We start from the raw sequence: 27,219 nt of genomic DNA on the forward strand, positions 1-27,219 counted from the left end.
CACTGGTGGAAATTCAAATCAGCAGGTCACCCAGACGGCCTGCCATCAGGCGAGGAAGACATGATGTAAGCTCCAGACATGAGAACAAGCCTGCATCACCGATGGCGCCAAGGGAACCAGAGGCGGTCCAGAAAAACACCATGTGCATGAAGAAGAAAAAACAACGTTTTAAATAAACCGGGAAGGTGAGAAAGAGTATCATCTGTGCAGTGTCGCATGGGAGGAATCTTTTCCAAGCTGACAAAGATATTAACTATCGGAACAGCTAAACTCCCGATTGCAGAAGGAAACACACATAGGCGTACAAAAAACTTTAATCAGTGAAGTTTTAATTGGCTTAGTCATGTCATTTTATTATAGGACTGGAAACTATAAGGGAAAGTAAGAGTTATTCCCCCCCACGAGAAAACACCATACGTACTGGAGGTACATTAATTCTGTAAAAAAATGGGCAGCATGCACTATTCTGTTGACGGGGGAACAAGTGTGCCCATCACCCAAACACAGCCTACGGAACACTTAGCTGGTGTCCATTCACAGTCCAATCAGGCAGGACAAGCCATACGATCAACGGTCCCCTTGGGAAGATATCAGCAAGGGACAGGGACCCGCATCTATTCTCCGACACACCAGTGGATGCCTCCTGACTGGATGGAAGCGTGCCAAGCGTGTCTCCAGGTTCAGACCACTAGGGGCAGTATACATCACAGCTTCACAACATGGGCCTGCAATCTGTTTTAGTCAAAGCAGTTTTAAATACTCTTTTGTACATATACACAGTTTTGCCTTGAAAGTGTATTTGATTACAAACATATAAAAATACTTGTTAACTAGTCTGATAAGAAAATAATGTATAAAAGTATATAGCAAACACAAACATTCAATTATCATTCAACATTTTCTTTATATATTACACAATGGTCAAATGCACCATTACATAAGGTCCTCTTTATGGTTTAATACTTCAGAGGAAGACTAAACCAATGGTGAAACCTTGCAAAAAAAAATCACGGTGAAAACAGGCCCACAGACACAAAGTGTGGACACCACAAATGAGCCCAAAACAATAAGGTTCTTCTTTTGGCCTAACCAAAATCCTCTCGGACAGCTCTTAAAGGGAAACAATCCCAAATGAACTAAGTATGACATGGAGGTACCTAAACTTCCCGGATATCTCTTAAACAGAGGTGGATTTTAGCTATGCTGAATCCCTGCATGGATACCAAACCAACATGGCTGCCTTTAAAGTTTCTAAAAGTAAATAACAGAGATGTGTTCTCCTAATTCTGCTTCTCAGCAGTTGTGTTTGTTTCGGCATAAATACTCAGCTTCTACCTTAAACAGTAGTTTAAGTATAAATAGTAAGTAGAACCTTCTATAGAGAAAATAGAATTAAGAAATACAGGATCAACTTCGGATGTCAGTCATTACAACAAACGAATAAAATGGGCAATATCCTTCATTTGAGATACGGAGTAGCAGAAGGCCGGGAATCTCTGCATCTTGGTCTCGTCTTGGTAACGAGGTTAGCGTGACTCTGCTTGCAAGTAAAACGAAGCGGCCTGCTGGAACACACAAACACTGTGGACTTCACGGTTCATGGTGTAGGACCAGCGGGACCTGGCCATGCGGCTGTGTCAGTGTCAGAGCCAATTCACGTAAATCACAAGGGATCTATACTTATGTACAGTAGTCGAGTAACACGCGCACGCACACGTGAAAACGTCGTGACATACACGTCTGATTAGCACACCTCACTGCAGATGGCAGCTGTAAGCTACCTTCAGCTAAAAACAATTCTTTTTAAATCAACATCCCACATATCTAGTCACATTGTTGTCAGTCATTGTGTTGAAAATTACAAACATGCCGCCAGGGTAGAAAAATGTGAAACTGTATAGCAGTTTTAAAAAGCAGCGATTAGTGTCGTGAGGTCTCTGTGCCCACTGGCAGGCAGGCGGTTGGGCGCCCACCCCCCCTCCCCCACCCATTCATGCTCGCTGATTTGTTTCTTGGAGGGCGGGGGTCCCGAGTTAAGGCTGTCATGGGAGCCTCGGCATTCTGGCCACCAGGTGCCAGAGCGCAACGAGGATCCACGTGGGAAGTGATGTCAGAAGGGAAGTGGGAACGAGGCGTGGCGGAGACAGCGGAAGAGTGAGGCGTGGATGTGGGTGGGGTAGGGGATGTGGGCGCGGTAGGGGATGTGTCCAGTCAGACAATCACGCAGTGGCAGCCGCTGTTGTCCTTCTCTTTGCGGGTGGGTTCTGGCGAAGGTGGGCATTCCTGTTCCTGGAACTTCCTGTGTTGAGAGAGGATGGCATGTATGACAAACGATTTGTTTATGGTGTTTTACTTTGTATGCGTCGGGGATGGCTCCTTAATCCCCAGACCGACGACACTGAGCTTTAAGCAGCCTGAGGAGCAGTTCCCCAGAAACTCACTCACCTTATTACTCTAACAAGCTCATGAAAAGCTTGGTCCACGTTCATTCGGATCTTAGCAGAGGCCTCCATGTACGTGACTTTGAGCTGCCGGGCCAGTTGCTGGCCTTCCTCCTGAGTCACCTGAGAATGAAACACTTGACATTATGCTCACTGTGTTTAATAGGGAACACGAAGGGAAGTCATTCTGTTTAACAGAGTGGGGAACGGGTGATTAATGCCCTCTTCCGGCACAGTTAGAATATTTCACTTCAGAGTCTTTACTCCAGAACATTTTGTGCCAATGCAACATAAGTGAAAACTGACTGAAGTCTGTCAAATGGAACCAGAAATCATTCCTACCTGTACTACCTGAATATCCTGGGTGAGGTATAGATTTATTAAGCAATAGCACAAAACATTAACAAAAGACCTAGGTAAAACATAGTAATGTAGTTACAAAATCATTAACAATCAAATATTAATAGCTTTTTACTTTTGCTTTTTTCCATTACTTTTATTGTTATTTTATTGGCATGTGGAGCGCGACACGTCTTGTTTCAATTATGTTTGGGTAGCTTTGGGTTTCCCCAGCTTTCCCATCATGCCTGCATATAAGGAGGAGCTTCTAGAAGGTAGCAAAGCCCGGGATCACAGTGCGGGGCTTCGCGAGCCACCGGAGGCAGGCGGCAGGTGTCTGCAGCAGACCGCTTACCTTTTAAGCTCTTATACGCTGAACTGAACAATTCAATTTCTATTAATATATCTGGTGGCACCTGAAGGTGAAAACGTCCATCTAACCTTGGTTAAAGGGATTTTAAAAACCCTTTGAAGCCTTTGAAGGTGATTTTCAGAAGCCTTCTCAAAGCACAGCAAACAAAACTTGACATTACTGCTCTTAATCAATCCATCCATCCATCCATCCATCCACCCATCCATCACTACTTCTCCATTACAGGCTAGGATCACAGTGATCCAATAGCCTATCCCCAGAGGCACCTTAAATGGAACACCAGTCCGTCACCCATTACCATGCTTAATACTGCACGTGTACATTTAGTTGCTTACAGTCCACTTTAATGTAAAGCCACATCTGCCCATTTTCTCTGCTGCATATTTCCATTGAGCATAAGTGCTTAAAACCCCCATACAGCACTAGCACACTGCGTCTCAGACCTTGGATCAGCAGATATATTTATACACTTTCTTTCCACAAGATGGCAGTACAGTGTCACCCTCTGGCCCCATTGAAGCATGGTTGCCATAGCAAACAGGAACATTTCCTTTTCTCCATTCCTCTGGGGACCAGTTCTTACTTCCGCAGTTTTTCCTTTAACGATTTCCTAATCTAACAATTTCCATCTGTGCTTAGGGTACCAGAACAAACTCACTAAACTCATCAGCTCTTACGGATAGGGGCGGTTTACTGTATTCCCCTTACTTTCAGGTAAATGCAAAAATAAGAGTAATTTTTGTTAACCAGGTTTACATTTTCAGGACAATCACAGGAAACCCCTTTGAAATCCAGTTTTCATGAGCAGAAGTGCATTGGTTTGCAGTTTCAGACCTCCAATCTGTCTACATTAAAACATCAGGCAGATACACGTACATAGCAGAAAAATCAGCTGTGAGAGCTGACCCCCCCAGAGAAGCATGCCATACCACTCACCTGCCTCTGCAGCTCCAGGTCGGCCTTATTGCCCACGAGGATCATGGGAAACTCGTCGCGGTCTTTTACTCTGAGGATCTGCCTCTGGAATTTATAAATTTCCTCGAAGCTGTGGAGCAACAGAAAACGGTGCCCCGTGGATTACCGTGAGGCCGCAGTGACACAGACACGCGGGGAGAGGCACTCGTCCACACGGTTGTTCCGAGGCGGTTTTCCCTCCTTTTCTCCGAGCCGTTACATAGGGAATGCTGGGTAAACACCAGCATACCGTCACAACCCACGCTCGCAGGAGGGCAAAGAAAGCCACGTTATCGTCTGACGGGCCCCTATAAAAGTCACTTCCTGTTCAATGAGGGCTGTTTAAACATCAAAGCTCAGCTTCTACTCAGCAGCAGGGTAAACACAATGTTCCGGTCAACACAGGAATGAAATCCTGCACAATGGCAGAGCGGAGGACCTGAACGGCGAGTAACATAAACTGAGGAAGGGACGTCTGTTTATGGTGGTACAGTGGGGTTGGGGGTTGGCACCCGCTTTCCAAAGGGCAGCTCAGTAGCTTTGGTCCTTTTTATGTATGTCACTCAGTGTGACAGTTTTCATAACTTGCATGGTGTTTAGGATGACATGTCCCACAGGGGGGGCATACAAAGCACAACAGGATCTCTATTTTTTTTTTTTACATTAACGGTGGCTGACCTTCATCGGGGGGGGGGGGGGGGGGCGGGGGTGACTGCAAACAACTAAGGTGGGGAAGGGTGCTGTGTGAAGGAAAGGCAGAGATGGGTTGAGATACGTCTGGAGCAGGAGTGAGGGGGGACAATTAAGGAGAGGGGCAAGGGGCCAGAGAGGGCAAAATGGAAGCAGCCAGACCGGGAGAGGGGTGTTTGGTCAGGGCGGGTGGGGTCACTCACCTTCCCCTGTCTGTGACGGAGAACACCAGCAGGAAGCCCTCCCCTGTCCGCATGTACTGCTCCCTCATGGCTCCGAACTCTTCCTGTCCCGCCGTGTCCAGGACTGACAAGGAAACACAGGGGCAGCCATGCCGGTCACTGCCAGAGCAAAGACAGCCCCACGGCATTCTGGGTAGCTGCAACAACATGCAACTGGGTCTAATTACAGCCCCAAAAACTATGTCCAAAACTATGGGGGATTCTTTCAAAAAAAGACGAAAAATAAGAGGATGGGTGCCATTAATTAAGCTTCTCGGCCAACATTCAATAGAACAGAATAAAATAGTGATACTTGATTAATCCCCTTGGGAAAATTCTCTTTTTGTCTGGCCCATCTTGCTCTCCATGAGACACACAGACATATATACAGGTGAGAGGAAGCTTGGGGGTCACAGCATAGGGTCAGCCAGCCTCTGGAACTGGGGGTTATTCATTGGGTTAACTGTGGTTGATTAACCATCGTAATATAAAATATACATCTGTGACTGATCGCGGTGTGACTCATAATTAGCCGGCGAATCAGAGACAAGCAGTGCGCCTGTAATGTGTGAAGGGGCGGGGTTTAAACAGTAGAGCTACTGCCCATCTAAGTGCCCATGTTCCTGTGAGTGTGTCATGTGATCCGGCCACACGATTCACTTACTGTCCAGGCGGGCCGCTCTCTCGTCAATCACACACTGCTTGGTGTAGGAGTCTTCGATCGTCGGGTCGTAATCAGTGACGAAGTAGGACTGTAGGGAAATGAGAATTCTGCTGTCAGCACGGAATCCTCGAAGGAGTCACCAGCGGCCCCGGGTGGCTTCTGTAACGTGAACTTCAAATCTTAAGGAAAACGAGCGCTATGATGGATTAGTTCTCGATTTCTTTCAAAACTGCAGCTCAGTCAGGTGAAAGGAAGTGAGCAAGAACAAGAATAAGTGGGTTTGTTTTGGAGGGGGCCACACATGCACCAAGCACTTCCGGCCACGGGACAAAAACAAGGTCGAGTCATATGTTTGCTGTCAAAACAACACATACGTGCTCAAACTCCGCTAATTAGTCGCAGACTTTGGCCGACAGCTGGATAGAAAGATTCCCCGGAAACATCCAAACTTGGCAGCCGGCTGAGTTCATGGGAGAAATTCCATCGATGCATTTCTCACATTTTTTGCATGGTTTCTAGACCTTTCCCAGTCTGCTGGCTGCTGCCGGTGACGTGCAAGTATTATTTACAGAGCGAGTGGTTTACCCGAGACATTCTACCATGCTTGAGACAAGCCATCCCAGCTCAGCAAGCGTTTCTGAATAACATTGCAATTAGCTTGTCTGCGGTGATCATGGTAACACAAATGACCACATTGCATTTTGGTGACATCTGTCCTAACTCTTACACCACGTTTCACTGTATTATTTTGGTTTGAAACGGAGAGTTGATGTGTCATTTGATGGGGAGGGGGGAGGCCAAACCTTTTCAAAGCATGGGTCTCAGAGCCATGTGCTGTGTCACAGGCCAAATACCCAGACCTACTCCTACTCAGACCGACAGGGCAAATCTGTCCACCTCCTCACATCTGTATGCAATACATGTAAGTGTGCATCACCCAGAATGGCCACTCTGATGTATTATTCAGCAGCAGACCCAGGAAGTGTGTGTGTGTGTGTGTGTGTGTGTGTGTGTGGGTGGGTGGGGGCTGTAGGAACTATGGTTTTGGCAGAAAAGCATGACACCCCCATGTTTCTATTTACAACATGTGTTTTTGCACATGCCTTGTCTAGACAAAAAAATGGCCATTCAACAAATCCTGCTAAAATCATTCTATTAAAAAAGATCAGCTACAAAAATGCAAATAGAGACCTCAAATACAGACTTCCTAATTATAATCTAAAGCAAGCAAGATACAAATCAAGTCAGCGTACACAGATCACTACGCTGGATTGCACAAAGAGTGTCAAACCAATGTGAGTTCTCAGTGTGCTGCGTTAGTCCTTCCAGGCAGGAGTGTGGCGGAGTGAATTAGGCCGGCACCCAATCCCATCCCAGTGCACAAACACCACCCCCAGCTTCCTCCCATTTCATGCCGTGGTGCAGTCTAGGAAGCGGATGCGAACCAATGGGGGCCATTCACGGTGTATGCACAAAACCTCTGTCAAGAGGTGCATTAACAACAGACAGTCTGGGAGGGGAGCTTCACCACTTCCTGAATCTGTTGAGGTTATCAAATGAAAGGGGGGGAGGGGGTGGTGGTGAAGGGGTCACAAATGCTGAAATGCAGTTCTGTGAAAGTCGTCCCTGCACTTTCAAAGAAAAATCCACAGCTGACAGTTTCCACAAACTTCTTTTGCCTGTGAAAATATGTGTATACCTTTGGTGTAAATTCATTGCAGCCCTAGAGGGGGAGATGCTGTCCTTAATTAAATACCTGAATCAATTACCTGCTTGATTAGCTGCACAGCTCATACTGACATCCATCACAAGAGCACAGCCGAGCAGCGGATATCGCACTTCGTGGCAACGTTTTCTTTCCTAAAACGGGGCTGTTGCATAAATTCTGCTTCATTTTTAGAGTGTGTAACCTGAGCTGCTTTGCGCACGTGTGTATGTGCGCGTCTGCATTACTGAGAAACAGGGCCCTCATCAGCCCACAGATGGCTTCTGGGTAATGACATCACAAACGGATCTCAGCCATGGCATCAGCTGTAACCAAGGCCCCCTCACCCCCCAAAGCACCTGCCCCCCCACTCTCAACCTCCCCCCATTTTCTGTTTTGGTGATCCACGGCTGCCCCACCACCCTCACATCAAAACCTGGGTTTGAACCAACATCCCGCGACCGCATTAGCCGTTCCAAGCTACTGCCACAAATTGGTGGCGGCATGCGACGGTGCCACGCTCCGCCGTGAAGGGAGAGCGAGGATGCGTGTGGGCGGGCGGCACACTCGTCATGCTCGGTGCTCACAGCGCGTTACGCGCCCACTTCCTCACGACGTGAACACGGCCTGTATATGTTGGCATGACGTCAGAAACGCTACATGCTGTATGCATTGTGGAACTCGAGATCTTGTCTAACAATAAAATCTGTGCCTAGCAAACATGCATAACTAGCGGTTGAATAAGCCCTTTTGTGGGGGGGGGAGTAGAGGTTTCTAAGAAATGCCCTCAGTGTTTAATCACATGACCTTGCCATACATTAATTACCCAGGAGTGCGGAATAAACAGATACCCTGAGCTTCAAAGATGCTTTAAAGATCTGCTGTTTATTCCTGCAGGCATGGCGGCCATGTCACCTAAATCCGAGGCGATCTGACGGCTCTCGCCGAGAAAATCACACGTCCAAGGAAAAAGAAAATATCCACACAATGATCAGTTCAGCTGGTCCCTCCAAAAGAAGCTTTGGGAGACTGGGTCCTGATCTTGCCCACTGGCCTTACAGTGTCATATGACAGGTGTGCAGTGCTTTCAGATGGCCTTCCTGTCATGACATCAAAGAGGAAACACTGACTCAGATATGACCTGCCCCCCCCCCACACAGACACACACACACCATAACACTAGATATCAGTAGACTAAAACAACAGTGAAACTTTTCCTTAATGCGTCACACTGACACGGTGTGAGATGACGTCACAAATCGAGACGGCTAACAAAGCCACATTCCATGGTGGTCAACATTTCTGCTGGAATGTTTTCCCATTTCCGGAAGAGACGGGATGAGCTGCGGATGGATGTCATGCAAACGTAAACAGTGACATTCAAGGAGCCGGGCTGTCGAGCTCTTTGGACTGTAGTAGGGATGCTCCTTTTGACCGTTTAACCGTTAACCGAAATAATAAATTTTGACCGAATATTACTATCAGTTAAACGGTTTAAAATGTTTTTATATATATTTTAATTATTAGTAGTAGTATGAAGTTTTGTGGCATCTCAGCTGAAGATCACTTTATTCATTCTAAAATAATGGCAATAAATAACGTGTTGGGGGAGAGTGAGTTGGAGGGCACCACTGGGAGAGTGAGTTGGAGGGCACCACTGGGAGAGTGAGTTGGAGGGCACCATTGAGTTTTTTTTGTTTGTTTTTTTGCTGAGGATCCCCAGACCCTCTAGAATTGCCTCTGTGCACAAAGACTGGCAACAGCCCCCCAGACAGACCTGCATACACCTGCACCCACACAGAACCTGGCCTGGTTGGTGCCACCCTCTGTAAACCACCCAGTGGGATCCCCGCTGCCAACCCGACCACTCCAATTTGCGTGTCAATATGCAAACATTACATTTACATTCATCTGATGCTTTTATCCAAAGTGACTGACAGTAGAATGAAGGGTTACAATTTGAGTGTGCTCCTTGCGATTTGAACCCGCAACCCTGTTGAGCTAGAGCTATCTGAGAAGAAAATGAGAAACAGGGCACCTGCACCCCTCAATACCTATTTAGAACCTGAGCTGGTCCTCAGCAGGAAAGCGAAACCAGCCAGTAATGGTACTCAGCACACACAACCCCTGGAATACCAGTATTCATTCGCCCACCAAGCACACATACTGTACAAGTTTTCCGTTGTGTAGAATAAACCTAAAGTTTTCTAAAGTCACATATGGATTCTGAGGACATTAACATCTGCAGGCTTCCTGCTTGTCTGTAACAGTTTAAAACCCCAGTGAAGCTGAACAGATGGACGAGATTTGAAAGTCATGATTGGTGAAGCTGTTGTTCATAGAAACAGCTGTAATTAGGGGCTTGACTTGGAATTACTGTTATCATACATGCGGCAATTACTCCAGACCAACACTGCTCTGATCTACTGAGGATTTCCACCGAGCAGCACTGTGTACTAAATATTTCCTCCGAGCTCCTTCCATCGTCCCACAGGCTAAAGGCGGGGTCAGATTATGTAAGATTTCCAATATGAGCTAACAATGAGCAAAACCTCTTGGAGGGTGGGGGGACGTAACTTAGAGGTGGGGCGTGAGGAGGCAGCAAAACCACCCCTCTCTGGTTTTCCTTTCCTGGTTGGCATTCCTCCTTAAAGAAGCATGGTTTGATGTCCCTCCCCATTTTGACAGATAATCGAAGTCGATCACAGAATAGACAAATGCACAGCTCAGTACCAGACACCCCCACACTCCAAAGCCTGGGAGATTTTGCTCGTCTGTAAGTTGAGTCCAACATCTCACTCCATCAGGAGGAATGCTCAGGCCTTCCAGCTAAAATGATCATATACCCACTAAAATTACAGTCTATGAAAGCAAATATAAGTGTTACTGTAAGTATCATTTAAAACCTAATATGGTTCATTATTGGTTTGTCCCGACTGTACAGAAACACACCGCAGTCCAAAAACTGCTGGAAGGAGCTTCATGTTGAGGATCATCATCAATACAGCAAGGCAGCCATAGGCTATGTCCTCACTGCTACGTATTCATTTAAAATCTCCATCCAGACAGGAGTTTTCACATTGTTTACAAAAGAACATAAGAACATAAGAACTGTACAAACGAGAGGAGGCCATTCGGTCTATCAAGCTCACTTGGGGAGAACTTAACTAAAAGTGTGAAAAGTATTTCCACACACACTAAAACCACCAAAAATGTATATAGCAGAAAAAATGTGGACCATCTGGGGTCCCCAAAGACCAGTTTGAGAAATACTGCATTAGCCTGCATTGGGCATGTGCAGAACAACACAGTGACCGGTAAACTGGTTTGCAGCAGCAGTCACATTGTGTAACCCGCCATTTAGCTGCATACAGGTCAGTAACAGGGAAACTGCTAACGAAAGCAGCTCCTCCTCACCCGCCATGTTGGGATACTGTTTACTTCCATGTAGGGCAGGGTTTCCTAATTCCAGGTTTGCAGGTCCACAATCCATAGTTTGCAGATTACCCCGCTCAAAACACCTCCAGGACCAGAACTGGGGAACACTGGTGTAAGGTGACCAGGTGACCAATCAGACGATGAGACGTTGTAACTAGTGGGATCAAATCAGAGAAGGATCATGTGAGGAGTAGGGACCAATAAGGGTGCTTTCAGAGTCTGCGTTTTCAAATTTTCATTTTTCAGTCATCCACACTGCAACTCTGAGTTTTCAGTATCATATGTGAGGGCATTTACAAAAGTCTCCTCTTTTGGAGGTTGAAAACTCTGGGGTAGTGTGAACAAAAGGTGGAAACAGAGACTAATGACTTCGTTTTTAAATGAAAACGTAACTATCTGGATAGAGCCTAAGAGTATTTCGTACTCGAATGCTGATATAGCTGCACTCTGGTAGAGACACTTCCTGAAAAAGCCTTTCCATCTGTTGAGGGTCTACTGTCTATAGTCACTGACTATAAATCTACTGTCAAAGTCTTGAAGTCTTGGTCATGACGGACCTCTGCTTGTTGGCTGTTGGAGTATAAGGAATCAACAGCAACATCCACATTGAGCCAAGAAGGTTGAATGGCCCATCTCCAAGCCCCAAGACACTGCTTCCCATTGAGGTTTGATGGAGTGAAATTTCAAGCTTGCCGTGAACAAAGGAGACTCTGGTGATGACCAGCCCCCACATCGACTCAGTTTGAAGCATCAAACATTTGGCCAAAGATCACCCCTTGCTTGCGCGTGTGCACAGAAATCCTTGGCCTCTTTGAACTCAGTCAGGGGGACGCATCAATGGCCGGCCATGAAATACCCACCCGCTCAAGGACTTGACCTTCACCCTGTTTGTACCCACGGCTCCTGCTCTCCTTTCACTCGCAAAGAGAATGGCAAAGAGGTTTATATTTGTATACCTCCATTGCTTATTCTCTCTCTGCTTCCTGAGCAAAGAACAACAGTTTGAAGTCACTCAACAGGGTACCTGAAATCTGTGTGCGCGAGATCCAGAGTTTAAAAATAAATTCAGAGAGCACCATATGTTGACAAATGCCTCGTTCTTAGTTCCACAGACATATTTATATTGAATCTGGCAGCCGCTACGCAGTGAATCAAGGCTGGAGCACTGGGCAGAAATAGCGATGATTTAAAAATAATCCGGTTTGGCTGTATAGTGCAGATTTCGTAACGATTTGATATGATATTAATAGTAGTGATCCGAGTGACGTGAAGCAAAGAATCATTTGCTACAAAAATAACGTAGACAGTAGACACAGCACACAGGGTTGGTGTCAGTCATCATGCAGGGGAAGCCCCCCGCCCATCACTAAAATTTGATGTTGGGTATCCCCCCCAACCTCCCACTGACAGAATATGTAATCCACCTTTATAGTCATTTCTACCTCAGTGCCCTCGCAAAAAAATCAGGGTGCCATTGATTCCCCCATTAATCAGAGTGTGTGCATGTTCCCAACCAAAATTTAATTTGTGCTAATTTCTCCACTTTTTGACTGCTCATTATCGATTTTGCCAGGAGGGTCAGAAAAACTGAACAGTTCTTCATCTGACGTCACATAGGCCACCAGAGGCAGGACAAGAATCGAGTCGCCTTGAGATTCTGGGTGTCCTCCAGGAGAAGTTTAGGACACAAAACAACCCAACAAGTGTTTGAGTGAAAAGTCATGCCAGCATCGGCACCTCACAGGCCTTGTTAATCTCCACAAGTGAATCTGAGATGCATCGTGTTTATTGGGATAGCTTCTATTTAAAAGGAAGAACTTGAGCAGAATGGTAGCTGGGGAAGAGGATGTCACATTCTCTTACGCAGGCCTGCTATGAAACACTGCTTTGATAAGGCTCTATGTACACCCAGCTGACACAACCCCGGCCTTTTCAGACACTACAGGAAGCTGGGGTGATACACGCGGAGAGGTCTGTGAGGTCATAATCAGGCGGCCCACTTTCATGAAAGGAATGGAATGTCAAGTGAGTCCGGCACGACCTCAGCGAGAGCCGGCAGCCTCTGACGCACGCGGTGCTTCAATCGTCCTGGGGCTCCGCTATGCTTCCCGACCTCTGGACGCTCATTTACCAGAAGTCTCTCCCAGGTCTGCCTGAGGGGCCGTCGGTGCCCATCCCCACACTGGAGCCCGTTGTTAGGCGGACGCGTTGTCCGAGGTGTGGGGCCCTCTCTTGGCGCTGCGTCAAGGTACCGGCACAATTGCCATTTTAGGCCAGAGTCCTTTCGTCACAGACAACAGAAATGTTATTACGGCAGGGACAGGATGTTCTCAAATAAGGCCTGAAGTGTGCCGACCTGTCTGTTAGCTGCTTTTGAAGGCTGCTATGCAACTAAATAAGAGAAACAGAGAAGGTGAGGAGACTATCCCTAATCTAAGAGTTCCGGTGCATGAAAATCTTCCACACCAGCTATATAAAGATTTTAAAAAACCATATTTAACTGGGGGGGGTGGCACAGTGGTGCAGTGGTTAGCACTGTTGCTTCAGACCAAAGTTGCCACCATGGCTCTACATGTGGAGTTTGCATGTTTTCTCCATGTCGTCATGGGATCACCAGTCACTGGAGTCAGTAAATTGCCCCTAGGCGTGCTCATGCGTGTGAATAACCTCTGGAATAAATAGGAGAAGCAGTTACAGAAAATGTATGGACAGAGGTTTCCCCTAGTTTTACAGCTTTGGCGCGACATATTTTCCGACGCGCGCTCTCTGTCCGCTGGAGTGGTGTGCTCACCTGTGCGTGTGTGTGTGCACGTGTCTGTGCGCGCGCATCGGGGCGGAACTCCGCCATGCGCGATACAGAGAGCAGAGGAGAATCGTAAACGCGCGACCGTGTAGAGGCAGAAATGACAAGCTGTTGAGTAAATAAGATAAATAACATAAGGCTATATAGTTTGTTTAATAAAAGGACAATGTATAGATCTGTTCTATAGGAAGAGTTCTGTTGTGATCTGGCGCTATATAGAAAATAAAATTTAATAAAATTAACTTGACCTTCAAGGGGGGGGACGGGAGGTGCCACTGGGGGGGTGGGGCGCCCCCCTAGTATAATGGTAGGGGAAACACTGGACAGATATTCAACTAGGACGCCATCCACGGTGCCCCTTGCCCGAGACCCTGTCCCTACTAAGAGAGCATTTAGTCACCATGAGCATAGTCTGTGTGTCTCGTGTTTTTAATAAAAACAAGAGGCTTATCAGGAAAAAAAAAAGTGTCCTTTTGGAAATGACACTAGACATTTTTTTTCAGCAACATATTGCTCAGCTAGCATGACACTGAGGAGGAGAAGGACGACGCTCCTACAGGATGATGGAAACTGCAGAGGTCTGAACCGTCACCTCGGATTAATGGGGAAGAACAGTGCATCTGCTTGACCAAAGCAGATACATCACATTTTCCCCCATTCGTACTGGATTGCACATTAGACGGAATTCCTCATGACATCAGAGAGACATGACAAGCATACGAAACATCTACAGCCTGTTTCGTCAAGGTGATGGACTGCGCTTCCTGGGACAGATACCAAGCTCTCCGTGATACTAGATAAACGGTTATAGAAGAAAGACAGATGACTGATGCGCTGAGCTCTGACTCTTCAGGGCTGACTGCAAGCCAGATTTATCTCCACCGAGGCCTTTAGCAGCTGCTTGGGCGTGGAGGAGGCTTGGGAAGATGGAAAATGACCACCCTCCACACTCCATTCTCCCATGTGCAGTAACTCTTCTCCCCATCTCTACATTTCAGCTTCTCAAAGTGGTATTACCTCACCAGAATAGCGCTACATCTGAATTCCCTGCTAGATTCCTAATCAGAGGTACACTACTGATCTAATCACTTAAAAATTTTGAACAGCTCTGCCCAAAAACTGATCAAGTAGTTTATTTCAGAGCAATCTGAGAATTCTCAGATTCCACAGAATCCAGCGTTTACCCACATAAGTCTCTAGATATTTATTCAACGGATGCACATTTTCAATGAAAACAGTTATTCGATGGACAACTCAGCTTCCCCTAATGACATAATCAAGATCCATCTCTCGTATCTTTCTTCAATAATCACCCACTTTTAACAGTTACTCATCTTGCGAACAAAAATGAAGTGTGGGGAAAAAAAGCAGAATTTCCACCTTTTTTCAGACCCAATGACTTGCGTCAGCCTACACTGAATAAAAATCATCACTCCATCCATCTGTTTATCCAGTACAGTCCCAGTCACTCAACAAAATGTAAAAGATAAAACACTGCACTAAAAGGTTCTGAAATACACTCCTTTACTCCTTCATTACTTTGCAGCAAACTTTTATGTCACATGCTGAAAAATGTATTTTGGAAGATACATATTATTAACTGGCAGTGCATCTTAGAAAAACACCTTCAATCAAGTCTCTCTGTAAACAGAGCCAGGGACGCCGACTGCATAGAAAAAGACGCTTCTGAACAGAAATAAAAATTGTTCAACACACTGAACGGTGCCACTTTACAATAAACTCCCTTTTGCCACTTGTAAATGGTAGTAACTCATGAATAAAAAGAAAACAGTGTTATAACTTGTTTAAAATTGTCTATTAATAATTTACAAAGTGTTTCAACCTAATTAATAACCAGATTATAAACCATTCATAAAAACCCTTTATATGGGTAGCCTTATTGTAAAGTGGCACTGAACAGAGGAATAAGATGTATTAATATTCTAGATTTGGTTAGGCTGCATTTTTACAGCATAAGAATTTGATATGAAACATTTCGTACCACAATATTTTGTGGAAATGATGAAGCTACCTCAGCAGATTATAGATGATTAGAATCAATAACCATCACAGCAATAAATGAGTCATGCGATGGTTTTTCATGTGTTAAGTTAGTTCTTACTATTATTTATTGCTATAAAACAAACACAGAGGCTTTTAGTCGATTAATATAGGAATATATGAATAATATGCATATTAAGCATGAATGCTCCCCCCTGACCTTGGTGGTTCGAAGACTCAGGGGGTCTGATTTCAGGAATGGGGGGGGGGGGGGCAATAATACAGTGTATTGGTAATAAAAAGCGGTGTGAATGTCTGCTGGCTGCCCACACAGGATGAGGCAGTGAGTATAAACAGCTATGACTCATTTCCAACCCTGTCTTGTTTTTTCTGAAACAGACATGCGGGTCACGATACCAGCTCATTCTGAAACGGGCCCCGGCAGCTTGGTGGGGTATCAAAGAAAACACCACACGTTTCCCGCCACCCCCCCAGCCCCCAGCCCCCAGCCCCCCACATCTGCAGTGGACACAGAGGGGGAGACACAGGTGTGGGCCAACACGCACGTTTGGATCAGAACCACGCAGTCGGAGTCCCGGTTCCCCTGGGTCGGGATTAAGCTACTACAACGCTGCTGAAAAGTGGATTATTGAAATAGGCTTTTTTGACAACGTGCACGCAAATAATCTGCAGCCAATCGTTCCAATTCACCTGGGTTAAGCTTAACATGATGCAATGCTTACTATCCGGATCTCCATGTTATCTTTACTCACTGGTTGGTTACGTTCTATTATTAATCACACACTATCGAAATACATTCTTGCCTGAATAACATAATATTTTCTCAAAGGTATTCAGGGCAACTCCAAAGTCAAAAAAAAAAACTCAACATATATGGCAAAAGATTGATGTTCAGAGATTATGCATAATCTGTGTGATATGCTTCACTGAAATCATATTTAATAAGCAGAAAGTATAATCAGCAAAATTAAAGGTAGAAAATAATTGATAAAATCCACGAAGGTGTTTAACTTTAGTAAAGTATCTCGCCAAGGACATCCTACTTCTGAAAAGCAATGGTATAGGAAATGCTACAAAAAAAAAAAGTATTTCCCTTTATCTGCTCGCCCGTAATACAGCCATCGATAAAGGGCGAGGAAAGGTTGCGGAGATTACAAAACCGTGACAAGTCAGGAACATATGGGGGCTGGGAGCAGCCCTCCGCAACACCCGTGCCTCAGACTGTTGTTGGGACTCGTGTGTGACACATTTTGTCCAGGAATCGTCACCCCGGCCTCTCCCGGGTGACTTTCAAATCCGGCTTGCGTGTTTTTTCTTTCTTCTTCTCCTTCTCAAACACAAAGGAGACTCTGGGATAGGAGACGAGTGCCCTTCGGTCATTCCCGACCAGAGGCAGTTCGCTGACAAACCACAAGCTCAATGCGTTGCCTGGCCACACGTGGGCGCCGCTGGGATCCTTCCCAGGGCTACGGGAACCTTCGTGTGCCGCCCGCAGTCAGGTTTTTAATTTGCGAGTAGATTAACATGCCGGCATGTTACATAAACACATCTGCCAGTTTTAAATCTGACCGTGGCCTGTGCTGGGGGGTATTGGGGGCACAGCAGTGTCCGGAAGGCAAGAACCTCACAGAGCCACACAGAAAGCTCTTTCTGTGACACTTGACACACATATAGATGCCATATAACAGCACCAACCGCATAAATTCTCTGTAATTATTCAGAAAATACTCACCTAATTGTGATACTATCTAACCACCAACAGGAACATCTTATCTGTTTAAATACTGTGAACGTCTTCACATCACCACATGACAGACATGTAAAGTAAGTGAATGAAAGTGTATTGAAATTGATGAACATCTAGCGTCTCAATATATCAGCCTACAAACCGACAGCAGGCAGCAATAAGCTGACATGTGAGTCCTCTTAGGTGACAAGCGCCAGACAGCCCACGTTCCTTTATAGCATGGCTCCTCACTGCCAGTAAATACGATGGCTAAGGCTAGCTATGCCCCCCCCTCAGAAATGCCAAAAAGTCCTTAACGCAGCAGAGCCAAATGCCAGCAGAAAATGCTACCGACAGAATTTTGCATTCAGTGAGCAGTTAAGCAGAACACAGACTGTTTCCAACATCATTTTCCTGTTTTGAAAAAAATACTAAGTCACATCTATCAAAATGAGATGTTCTTTCTCACATACTTAATACTCAGAGTCAATAAACTGTCAATAAATAAAGTCTGGGGCAAAGAACATGGGACCTTCTGACGGTCACCTAAAATCAGAGCTAATGCTTTCCTAAAACATTGACTCTGAGGTAATTTTGAGGTGATACAGATCAGCCAAAGATGCAGTGACAGGCTCCTTCCTGAGCTACTGTTTTGGGGCCTAACATCTCTTCCAGCTCACATCAGCCGGCCTGGTCACATGTCAGCTCCACATCACGTGCATTCCACAGTCAGTGAGAGTCCGCTTGAGTGACTTCTGCGGAGATAATGCACAGGCTATCCCCAAGACACGCTGAGCACCGAGATGATGTTCTTCAAGAACAGAACGTCCCACGCGAACGCTGGGTCACTCGCTGGCTCGTCAAGAAGTACAAGCATGCTGGTCGAGAGTTCGCTGCGAAACAGGTCACGTCCGAGAGAAAAATGACTCTCTTGCATGCGTAGTGGTCATTTCAGAACAGTACTGACAGAGATTGATTATTATTTGGGGGAGGAGGGGGTTATGTATGAGTGTGGGGGCAAATGGAGAAAGACGTGGGGCTCTTCACAAGTTAAGGCCACCAGCTCAGCCATTCAGCAACCAGCTTCCGTCAGGCCCCAGAGTCTGGCTCCGCAGACCCAGCCTTCGCCTGGTGGGATGCGTGACCAGGGTACCAGTGGTAATTATGGGTGGCACTCCTGAAGCTGGGGAGCCAATGAAGAAAATGAGAGAATTTCAGGCACATCTGCAAAGCCTTTACACAGCTGTCCGGCTCCAGAGCCTAAACGAGGCTTCTTTGTAATTAGCACCTTCCGGAAATGAATGAAAGCAGGGGAGAAACAAACACGCCACCCGCACCCTCAAGGAGATGACTAGGCCTAAGTGTGGCTAGGCTGCGCTTCTAAAGAACATTCGGTAAAACAACCAAAATCTCTCCCCCAGTGGTTTTTTTTATCACCATAAAGCAGTTAACCTGAAGTTTAACTGCGTGGTCCAATCAGCCGCCTCGACTCGCCAGTGCAGTCAGGTGTTTATGAGTGGGTGTTTACAAGATACCACCTCTTATTGTCCTCTGTAGCTTCGCGATAAAGAAACCACAGTGAGAACTATGGTTATTTCCCCACTATATGGGTCACTGCTGATCACAACTGAGAAACTGTCAGGGTGACACCCAACAGCTCCCATGGGAGACATCTCTGCTCTTTGTGGGAGCTCTCAGCTGGGCCATCTGAGAGACAACAGGATCCAGCCCTGCTTCTATCCATTCACTATACTACCTGATGTATCAGTAGAGCGTTATCCGAGCTGAAAAGGGCAAGTCGACGTGTTAATTTCACATCTCGCAGACGTGAAATTAATCAACAAAAATTCCCCAAACTGAAGCTCAGACATTCTTTCTCAAAACAATCTTTGAAGTGTTAGTTTGCGTCAGCCAAGTACAAGCCGCACATTCTCTGCGTTACTTTCTTTTTACGGTGCGTTTTGATGTCACTTCAGAAAAAAGCAGTTACAAAAAAAAACAATGTATAAAGCACAAGTTCAGTATGTCCTCGTCTAAGTCTCCGTTTTCCTACCAAGACAACAGCGAAGCAGTTAAAGTGCAGTAAATATTACACCTCGTCCACATTCAAACAAGCTTTTTTCTTTACTTTCTCATTATCAGAATCAGAATCAGAAAAAGTTTATTGATCCCGGAGGAAATTGCTCATGTTACTACTAAACGGTCACACAGAGACACAAGACAAGAACATAAAAAATATCAGATATAAGAAACTGAAATAAAATTATAAAAGAGAGACCCTGCGCTATATACACCATGATATATACATAAGAGAAACAGAAATACGATATATTAAATAGAATAAATACTGCTAAGTGATTATTGCACGTAGTAATAATACAAGTAAATTACCAGATGAATATTGCACATCCGAGTAGAAGCAGGTTTATTGCACAGGCAAAAAGTATGGGTGTGTGGTGGGTTTATGTTTAGTGTCTGAAGGCTGGGTGTGAAATCAGTGTGAGGAGTTATAGAGTCTAATGGCTGAATGTAGGAATGATCTTCTGTGGCGTTCAGTGGAGCACTTAATGCTAGTCAGTCTGTAGCTAAAAGTGCTTCTCTGATCAGCCAACACACTGTGGAGCGGATGATCAGCATTGTCCATGATGGACTGAAGTCTGAACAATATTCTCCGTTCAGCCACCATTTCCAAGTTGTCGAGTTCCTCACCCACTACAGAAGCCACTTTCCTGATAAAGCCACGTTCCTGATAAGCATTACCTTACATTACCTTATTTTCAGCAGTCTATTGCGGATACGAGTGGGTGTGTGTCAAGCTAGTTATATTTAAATAGCCTTTGAAAGAGCAGAAAATTACAAATCAAACAAAAAGCATATTTAAATGCTCACTTTAAATGTGACGTATCAGAAGAAAGGTTAAACGAAATGGACAAACACTCCCTCCCCAGACAAAATAAGTGTGAATCAGTTAAATCTACACTCCTGACAAAACATTGTAGATAAAGCTTCTCCAGTCTCCAACCAGATATACTGAAACCTGATCTATGCTCTGACAGGCACCTAAAGGTCACCACAGGCAACTTCATCTTGATCTTCTGCTACCCACAGCATTCCCATGTTGGAAGATGGTGAGAGTCCCTTTCTGGCTCTGGTGGTGGCTTCGAGGAGGACAGTCACAGAGTAAGGAGTGGGCTGTCTGTTGACATATTAGCGCCGGGGTTCCGATGACGGGTGCATCCCCCCGGGGTTCCACGTCTGCTGCTTTGCCTCCCGGCGGCTTTTAGAACTTTGAAAATCGCCCAGGGGCTTTTATTTGTATTCTAACACAGTACCTCTAAAAGACCAGAGGCATGAACCTCTGGTCTAAAAGCAACTCATACGGTTACCATTACAGGACATGAACTCCTAGTCCATTCTACAGTATTTATGCAAGGGGTTTTAGACATATTAGCTAGCTTACTATGACATGACTGGCCAAATTAATTTGCAATTTTATTTTATGGACTGTTCATTTTGTACATAACAGCAGGGAGCAGAGAAGAACCATCCGGAAAGAACATATCTAACAGGAATCATTCCAAAACTCACTGAAATGTGGACATAACCCGCAGCCAGACCACATGCGAGCATGAGCAATGTTTACCCCAAAGCCAGTTCCCCAGAGCACATCGTGTCATTAAGCTGTGCATGGCCATGCAAGCTGGCGCCAACACTGCCGCTTAATGATTGGCTCCTTTCCGTCATGTGACCCAAGTTCTCTCCTCAAAGCACAGATTCCGCTTGAGCCGCCGACTAGCTAGCTGCAGTAGGCATGAAATCAGCAAAGTCATAATCTGTTCCCTAGTTCCTCAAGCAGAAATAGCTTAAAAAATAGCTAGTTACACCCCTCCCCCCCACCCCAGACTGATTAAATGCATTGCAGTGATGGTGCGTAATCACGGCCTGCCTACACTGTAGCCAGTGTGAGAAATCCACAGGTGACACCCTCCCCCCACACACACAGATACACAATCACACACACACGCACAAACACTCCCCCAAAGCTAAATTCGGCAATAATTTCCATACACAACCACTCACATGTTGGGAAAATCCGGACAGCACATTTAAGCTGTACAGCTTTCAGAATGTATTTATTCCATGTGCCAAGCATTAAAAATGACAATGCATGATGGATGTTGTTGTTACATACTGAACACCACTCAGTTTAGCATGAGAGTATTAAGAGTACTCCTCTATATATAAATCATTTTATAAAAAAAAAAAAACATGCGTTAATGAAATTGCCTGCGAATTTTGTCGAACTGAAAACAACATCTTCTCATACATAACATGTAGTGTGTGATACATCAGTTTCTGACAAACGGCCGAAACCCAAAGCCTCGTAGAAACAACAGCTTGGAAATTGATGGGGTTTCTATTAAAGGCTTCTTGTGCATCGGCAGCTCATTACTTGGAATGTGATCAACCCCTCCCCCCCCCCCCTCCGCCACACTTACAAGCTGCATCTTTCCACATTCATCGCATGGGGGATATGCCTGCACCTCTCAGTAGCTTCCATCGCTCACAGCTGATCTATATTTATTCAATTTACTGACCAGAGTCGCATGCTTGGAAGATGACCTCACATATCCGTAATCACAACCTGCCCCAGCGGGGCCAGAGAGCAAGGGGACAAGGGCCGAGGGCCACGCCCTCTCGAGACCCTATTCAAGAGAAAGAGACAGAGATAACCCAGGACACTTCCAGGATATCTGCCTCTGGATTCAGCTGTCTGCAACACAACAAGAACAGCTGCAGACCAATGATAAAAAAAGTACACCCTCTCCACTAAAGACATAAAACAGAAGCCTTTCTTGGATTCACTCTAAAAACCTTTGTCCGTTAAGTAGGTAACCACTTTACTTAATCAAGATAAATATTGATCCGCTCTTTTTCATTGGCATAGCGACATCGAAAAATCATCATGAAACTCTCCACTGCTGAGTAATCTCATTGATCTTCCAATCACAATGAAGAATCGGGAGACCTGACGTGCAGGGATGTTCACTCTAGCTTCAAGAATCCAAAACTTCCTGTCCTGGTCAGATTTTGAACACATTCCCACGAGGACAAACATTAAGCGGGAACAGGAAATGAGGATGAAAAAGTTAAACTTGACTGTATTTTCAACATGACAAAATTCGTTCTGGCTTCCCCACAAGAAAGGCTGACATACAGAAGGTTTAACTGCGTCTACATCCAATGAACTGATGCCAAAACTCACCAACATGCTCCTGACCCAGTGATGTAAACAGTGTCTCATGATTTCCCACACTTATCGGAGAGGTCTGTAGGGACTATCCAGGCCTGCAGTGACAACCTTATCCAGTGCTTGGATTTCAGCTGTTCCACGGTCATTAACTGAACAAGGATCAAATATAAACACCATTTCTGAAACCACAGGACTCGTGTAAAAGTGAGCTAGAGGACTTAGAAACTAGAAATGGCATGAACATTATCAGAATTACTATAAGAATTTCTCAAATAATGCTAGATGTTAATGCCTCCGGGTATTTTTGTTTATGGTAACACCAATTATTTATATATACAGTGGTACCTCAGAGCTCGAATTTAATCTGTTCAGAACTCTGGATCGAATCCGAAAAAGTTCTAGTTGTGATCGAATTTTCTCCATAAGAAATAATGAAAAACCAATTAATTGGTTCCCAGCCCCAAAAAATGACACCTAAATATGTTTTTTTTAGCATTTAAACACAAAATGAACCGGATAAAACAAGAATAGCATATACTGTACTAAACACATCTAAGCACATTTATCAAAACAGTGATTTGTAAAGTAAGAAAATAAATGTATCCAAACAATGTGTCCTGCCTCGATCGTCCGCTCCTTCCGTGTGCCACGCCCCCTCGTTAACCCAGTGTGGAATCCCCATGTGATCAGCTGTTACTGGTTGTTGTCATTAGTCCTCTGTATTTAGTCCGCGTTTCAGTTTGTTTCCCCAGCCCGGTCATTGTATTGTCCGTCTGCGTTTTGCCTGCCTTACCTGTAATTAAACCCCGTATTCCCCGATACCCTGACGTCTGCGCCTTTGTCTTCGTTCCGTCCCCGCTCGGCACGACGATATTATTATAATTAAACGTATTAATGGTTTATTATTAATATTAAAATAATGAATAAGAAATCTTTATTTTTAAATGTATTTTATTATATAATAATAATTACTGTTACTGTCTGTCATTGTCTAAATGTATTTTTACTGTCTAAATACATGTATTCAGCTAGTGTAAACATGCATGGTGCTATCACAGCGAATGCGAGGCTGAGACTGAAGCTTTACCCTTTGTTTCCGCTGAGAGACGTGCTGCGTGACTCATTTCCCCGGGTGTACAAGTTATCTTAGGTCGGCGTTCACGGTTTGACTTCAGAGATTCAGATCGAGCTCTAGGTAATTTTTTTTCAAACTGGTTGGTTCGACTTTTAAGAAATCCAAGTTCTAGTGAGTTCGAGAACTGAGGTACCACTGTATATCAGTCTAAAAGCCAAAACCCACTAAAGTTCTCAGTTGGTGCCTCCTGCTATTTAATATGGATGTGGAGCCTAGACTAGGGCTGGGCAATTAATTGAATTTTAATTTCAATTACAATTTTGGCTTCCAATGATTATCAAAACAAAATTAAAAAAACTGTCATGCAACATTTCGTTTCACAGCATCCTGCCACTTTATCCTGTGTTATAAATCAAGCCTCTTTTATTCGTTTCTCAGGTGAATTATATTCTCAGTTCAAGGAAATCCGCTAATAAAACAACAAGTTTTTTTTTTTAAGTTCAATACATGCATGATATTTCCAAAGTCAATAAGTAATCGTGTTAAATAATCGTGATCTCAATACTGACCAAAATGATCGCAGTTTTAATTTATTAAAACCACAATGGCTAGAAGGAGCTTATTGTTCAGCTGTAGACCTCATGTTCTGGCTGCCCAGGTTATAAAATGACTAAGGAGACAAAACAGCAGCAAACAACCCGTGGGGGGTTGTGTGTCTGTGTGTGTCCCGCCCCCCAGCCCACATCATAATATTAGTACTAAGGCATGTGAGACACTGAGATCATTTCAGAGCAAAACAAAATACTTATCATTCATATTAGTGTTTTTTCTAGTATTTAAGCTTTGAGTAATAAAGTCCATTCTGGCCAATTTTAGCCATGAGAACCAAAAACTTTGGTAATATTAATAAATTTAATACGAGTGATAGATTAAACGGTTTAACATGCAACACAGTGCCTCACTGGTACTCTACATCATGTGTATGTGTGTAGCCCCTGGGGAAAAAAAGACCACACTCCTCACTACTCACAGAAGTACATTATGTCCAAGTCTGCAGTACATTTTTCAAACAGTCAATTACCTTGAAAAACACAGCTACGCAACTATGTTAACAATATTACAATTTCACCAGCAGTTTGGGTGAATTGGATTCATCAGCTGGGGGCATCGAGTGGAGCTTGGAGCTGGACACTGCTGCTTTAAACACTGGACGGAATCCACAAGTAAAATAAAAATTAAGTGACTGCTCGCTTTTTTAACTCTACACAGCCAAATAGCAAAGTGCTTGGTGGCTGTCCCCTGGAATGCCTGGCGTCTTTGACAGGGTGACTCAGGACAGCTGGGCTGCACTGTACAGCTGTTAGGGAGTACAGTTGCTTCAGACAAAAGGACTGCTAGCTGATGTCGCAAAACGTACTTTTCTGTTAATAAAAATCATACCAAAAATACAATGACAACGTGACATCTACGAAAGCCTTTCATTTATACGCAAACCACCGGGTTATGTTAAACGGACACAGAACCTCACATCATATCTATATAACATGAATATTTTCACCACATAAAGTAATTTGTTATATGTATTACGTTATTGAGGCACAAAAGTATCCTATACCGAATTATTGTGGATACAATGTCCAGGCGTTCGTATAGTGGGTGTGGCACGTTTTATTTTTCATTGGGATTTACTTAAGGTACGGGAAAATATTTACATTTTTTGTGCTAAAGAAGAAAGCTACACGATCCCTTTTCAGGACTTTTCGGATATAAGCCGATGTCGACAAACATTCTACTAGTTGGTGGGTTGGAAACTTTTCCATTAAAGAGCATCGCGTTACTGATTGAATTGGACCTTAAGGTTTTATTTCGCCATAACGTGTCCGTAAACCCAACCGGAGGACAAAAACAAAACTCAGTTTTCCCTTCTTAATAAAAAAAACTGTTTAGGCTAAATGTTTATAACGCTTTGCGAGTGAGGACAAAAAAAACGCCGTGGGGAAGTTAGACGATTTCTAAGAATGATTAATGGTTACAAAATTGTTTTAGCAAATCATTTAATTTGGGGGCGTAATCCAAGCTTTCACACTCTCATACATCACTCCTTACACTCCGTTTATCACTCCTTAGTCCCTTGAATATCAGAAAATAACCCATAAATATGTATGTATCTAGGCTATGTATACATGTATGCATGTACTGTGCGTAGCCTAGATAGCCTACATGTGTCACATGCGGTCTTATAAAGAAACTAAAGATAACTAATATATCGTTCAAGTATTTTAATAGTAAAACTCATCATGTATTCAAGTCGAACAAACTGGTGTACAATGTGCCATACGAGTTGAAAGCGTGAAAGTATTTGTAAATGTGTCAAAACTCGGCATTTCTTCCCCGCCTATATGGTTAATGTATTGTAACGGTAAATGACTTGGCTTACTTTCAAGATCGGAAACTTTTCTATTTTTGAAACAATTTCTCGCTTTTTTTCTAAACCGAACCTTAACTGTGATACAGGCCCAATCTACCGTAGAAAATAAGCCCCCTTACTGGGGACCCCTTTTCCCAGCAAGATCCACCCCTTTAAACCCCGACTCGCACAGACGCAGCTCAACAACCGTGCAAGGCGGCGAGCCTTTACTGACCTGGATGAATTGGATAGTTAAAGCGGACTTTCCGACGCCGCCGCCTCCCACCACGACCAGCCGATACTTCTCCTGCACCGATCCGTCTTTCCACCCTGCCATCGGGGACACGCTGCCGCACTCGCCGCTGTCTTCAACAACCGATGAACGCACACCTTTATACTGCACGATCAGGCCTTCTGCTTAAAGACCGCAAAAGAATAATCCCCTTCTAAATAATGGAGGAAGAACCGAAATCCGCTTGTAAAGAGCACGCCGTAGTGATGGTTTCCCTTTTCGAAGCGCACCGAGAGATTGCGCCCGTCTCAGTCCATAGGCGCTGCTATGAAGACGCTCCGCAGCAGTGAGATGTGGGGCGGAGAGGCTCCCTCACTACAAATGGCCGTCGCTAGAGGCCCTTCTCTCGGCTCGGAGCACTTTATGAATATACATGAGGCTATGACAATATCTGAGAGAGAACTTTGATTCATTTTCGGTTTTGAAAAACGGTGCTGCTGCCAGTTTATCGCTTTACACAGATTTCACAGAAAAAGTTGCTGTGATGGTTGTATGGATTCTGCACTCACACACTGGTGATTAATGTTAATCTTTCAAGATAAAAAAAACACAATTAGGCCTATATATAATTTTGATAGTGATTTTCTTTTTTAAAAAAATTCAACGAAATTCTGGTCCTAACATTCTACTTTTATTAAACTGCAGAGTACAGAGCACACATTAGTTTTGGGAGATTAAAAGTCACTTTTATATTTGAAAGCATCATTATATATTTCATGTGTGCAGACAGGATCCTTAAATTTGTACCTTTGCTTGTCATTGGCGCTGTACCCTCAAGGGTCTGCCAATTGTACCCTAGCTGTAGGTAATTGTAC

The 27,219-nt window shown here is 44.5% G+C and overlaps 1 protein-coding gene across 1 annotated transcript; it reads right to left on the minus strand.

Annotated features, from left to right (window-relative positions):
* Window positions 1-308: 308 nt before the first annotated feature.
* Window positions 309-26,745, minus strand: LOC111843025 (ras-related protein R-Ras2). Its single transcript, XM_072698148.1, has 6 exons — window positions 26,348-26,745; window positions 5,683-5,770; window positions 5,001-5,103; window positions 4,090-4,198; window positions 2,446-2,564; window positions 309-2,299 (listed from the first exon to the last, which is right to left on the minus strand). Exons 1-6 carry the CDS (start codon window positions 26,447-26,449, stop codon window positions 2,212-2,214), a joined length of 609 nt encoding a protein of 202 aa, XP_072554249.1. The 5' UTR covers window positions 26,450-26,745; the 3' UTR covers window positions 309-2,211.
* Window positions 26,746-27,219: the final 474 nt, after the last annotated feature.

Source organism: Paramormyrops kingsleyae, chromosome 13 (genome assembly GCF_048594095.1).
Source record: "Paramormyrops kingsleyae isolate MSU_618 chromosome 13, PKINGS_0.4, whole genome shotgun sequence".
Classification (NCBI taxonomy): Eukaryota; Metazoa; Chordata; class Actinopteri; order Osteoglossiformes; family Mormyridae; genus Paramormyrops; species Paramormyrops kingsleyae.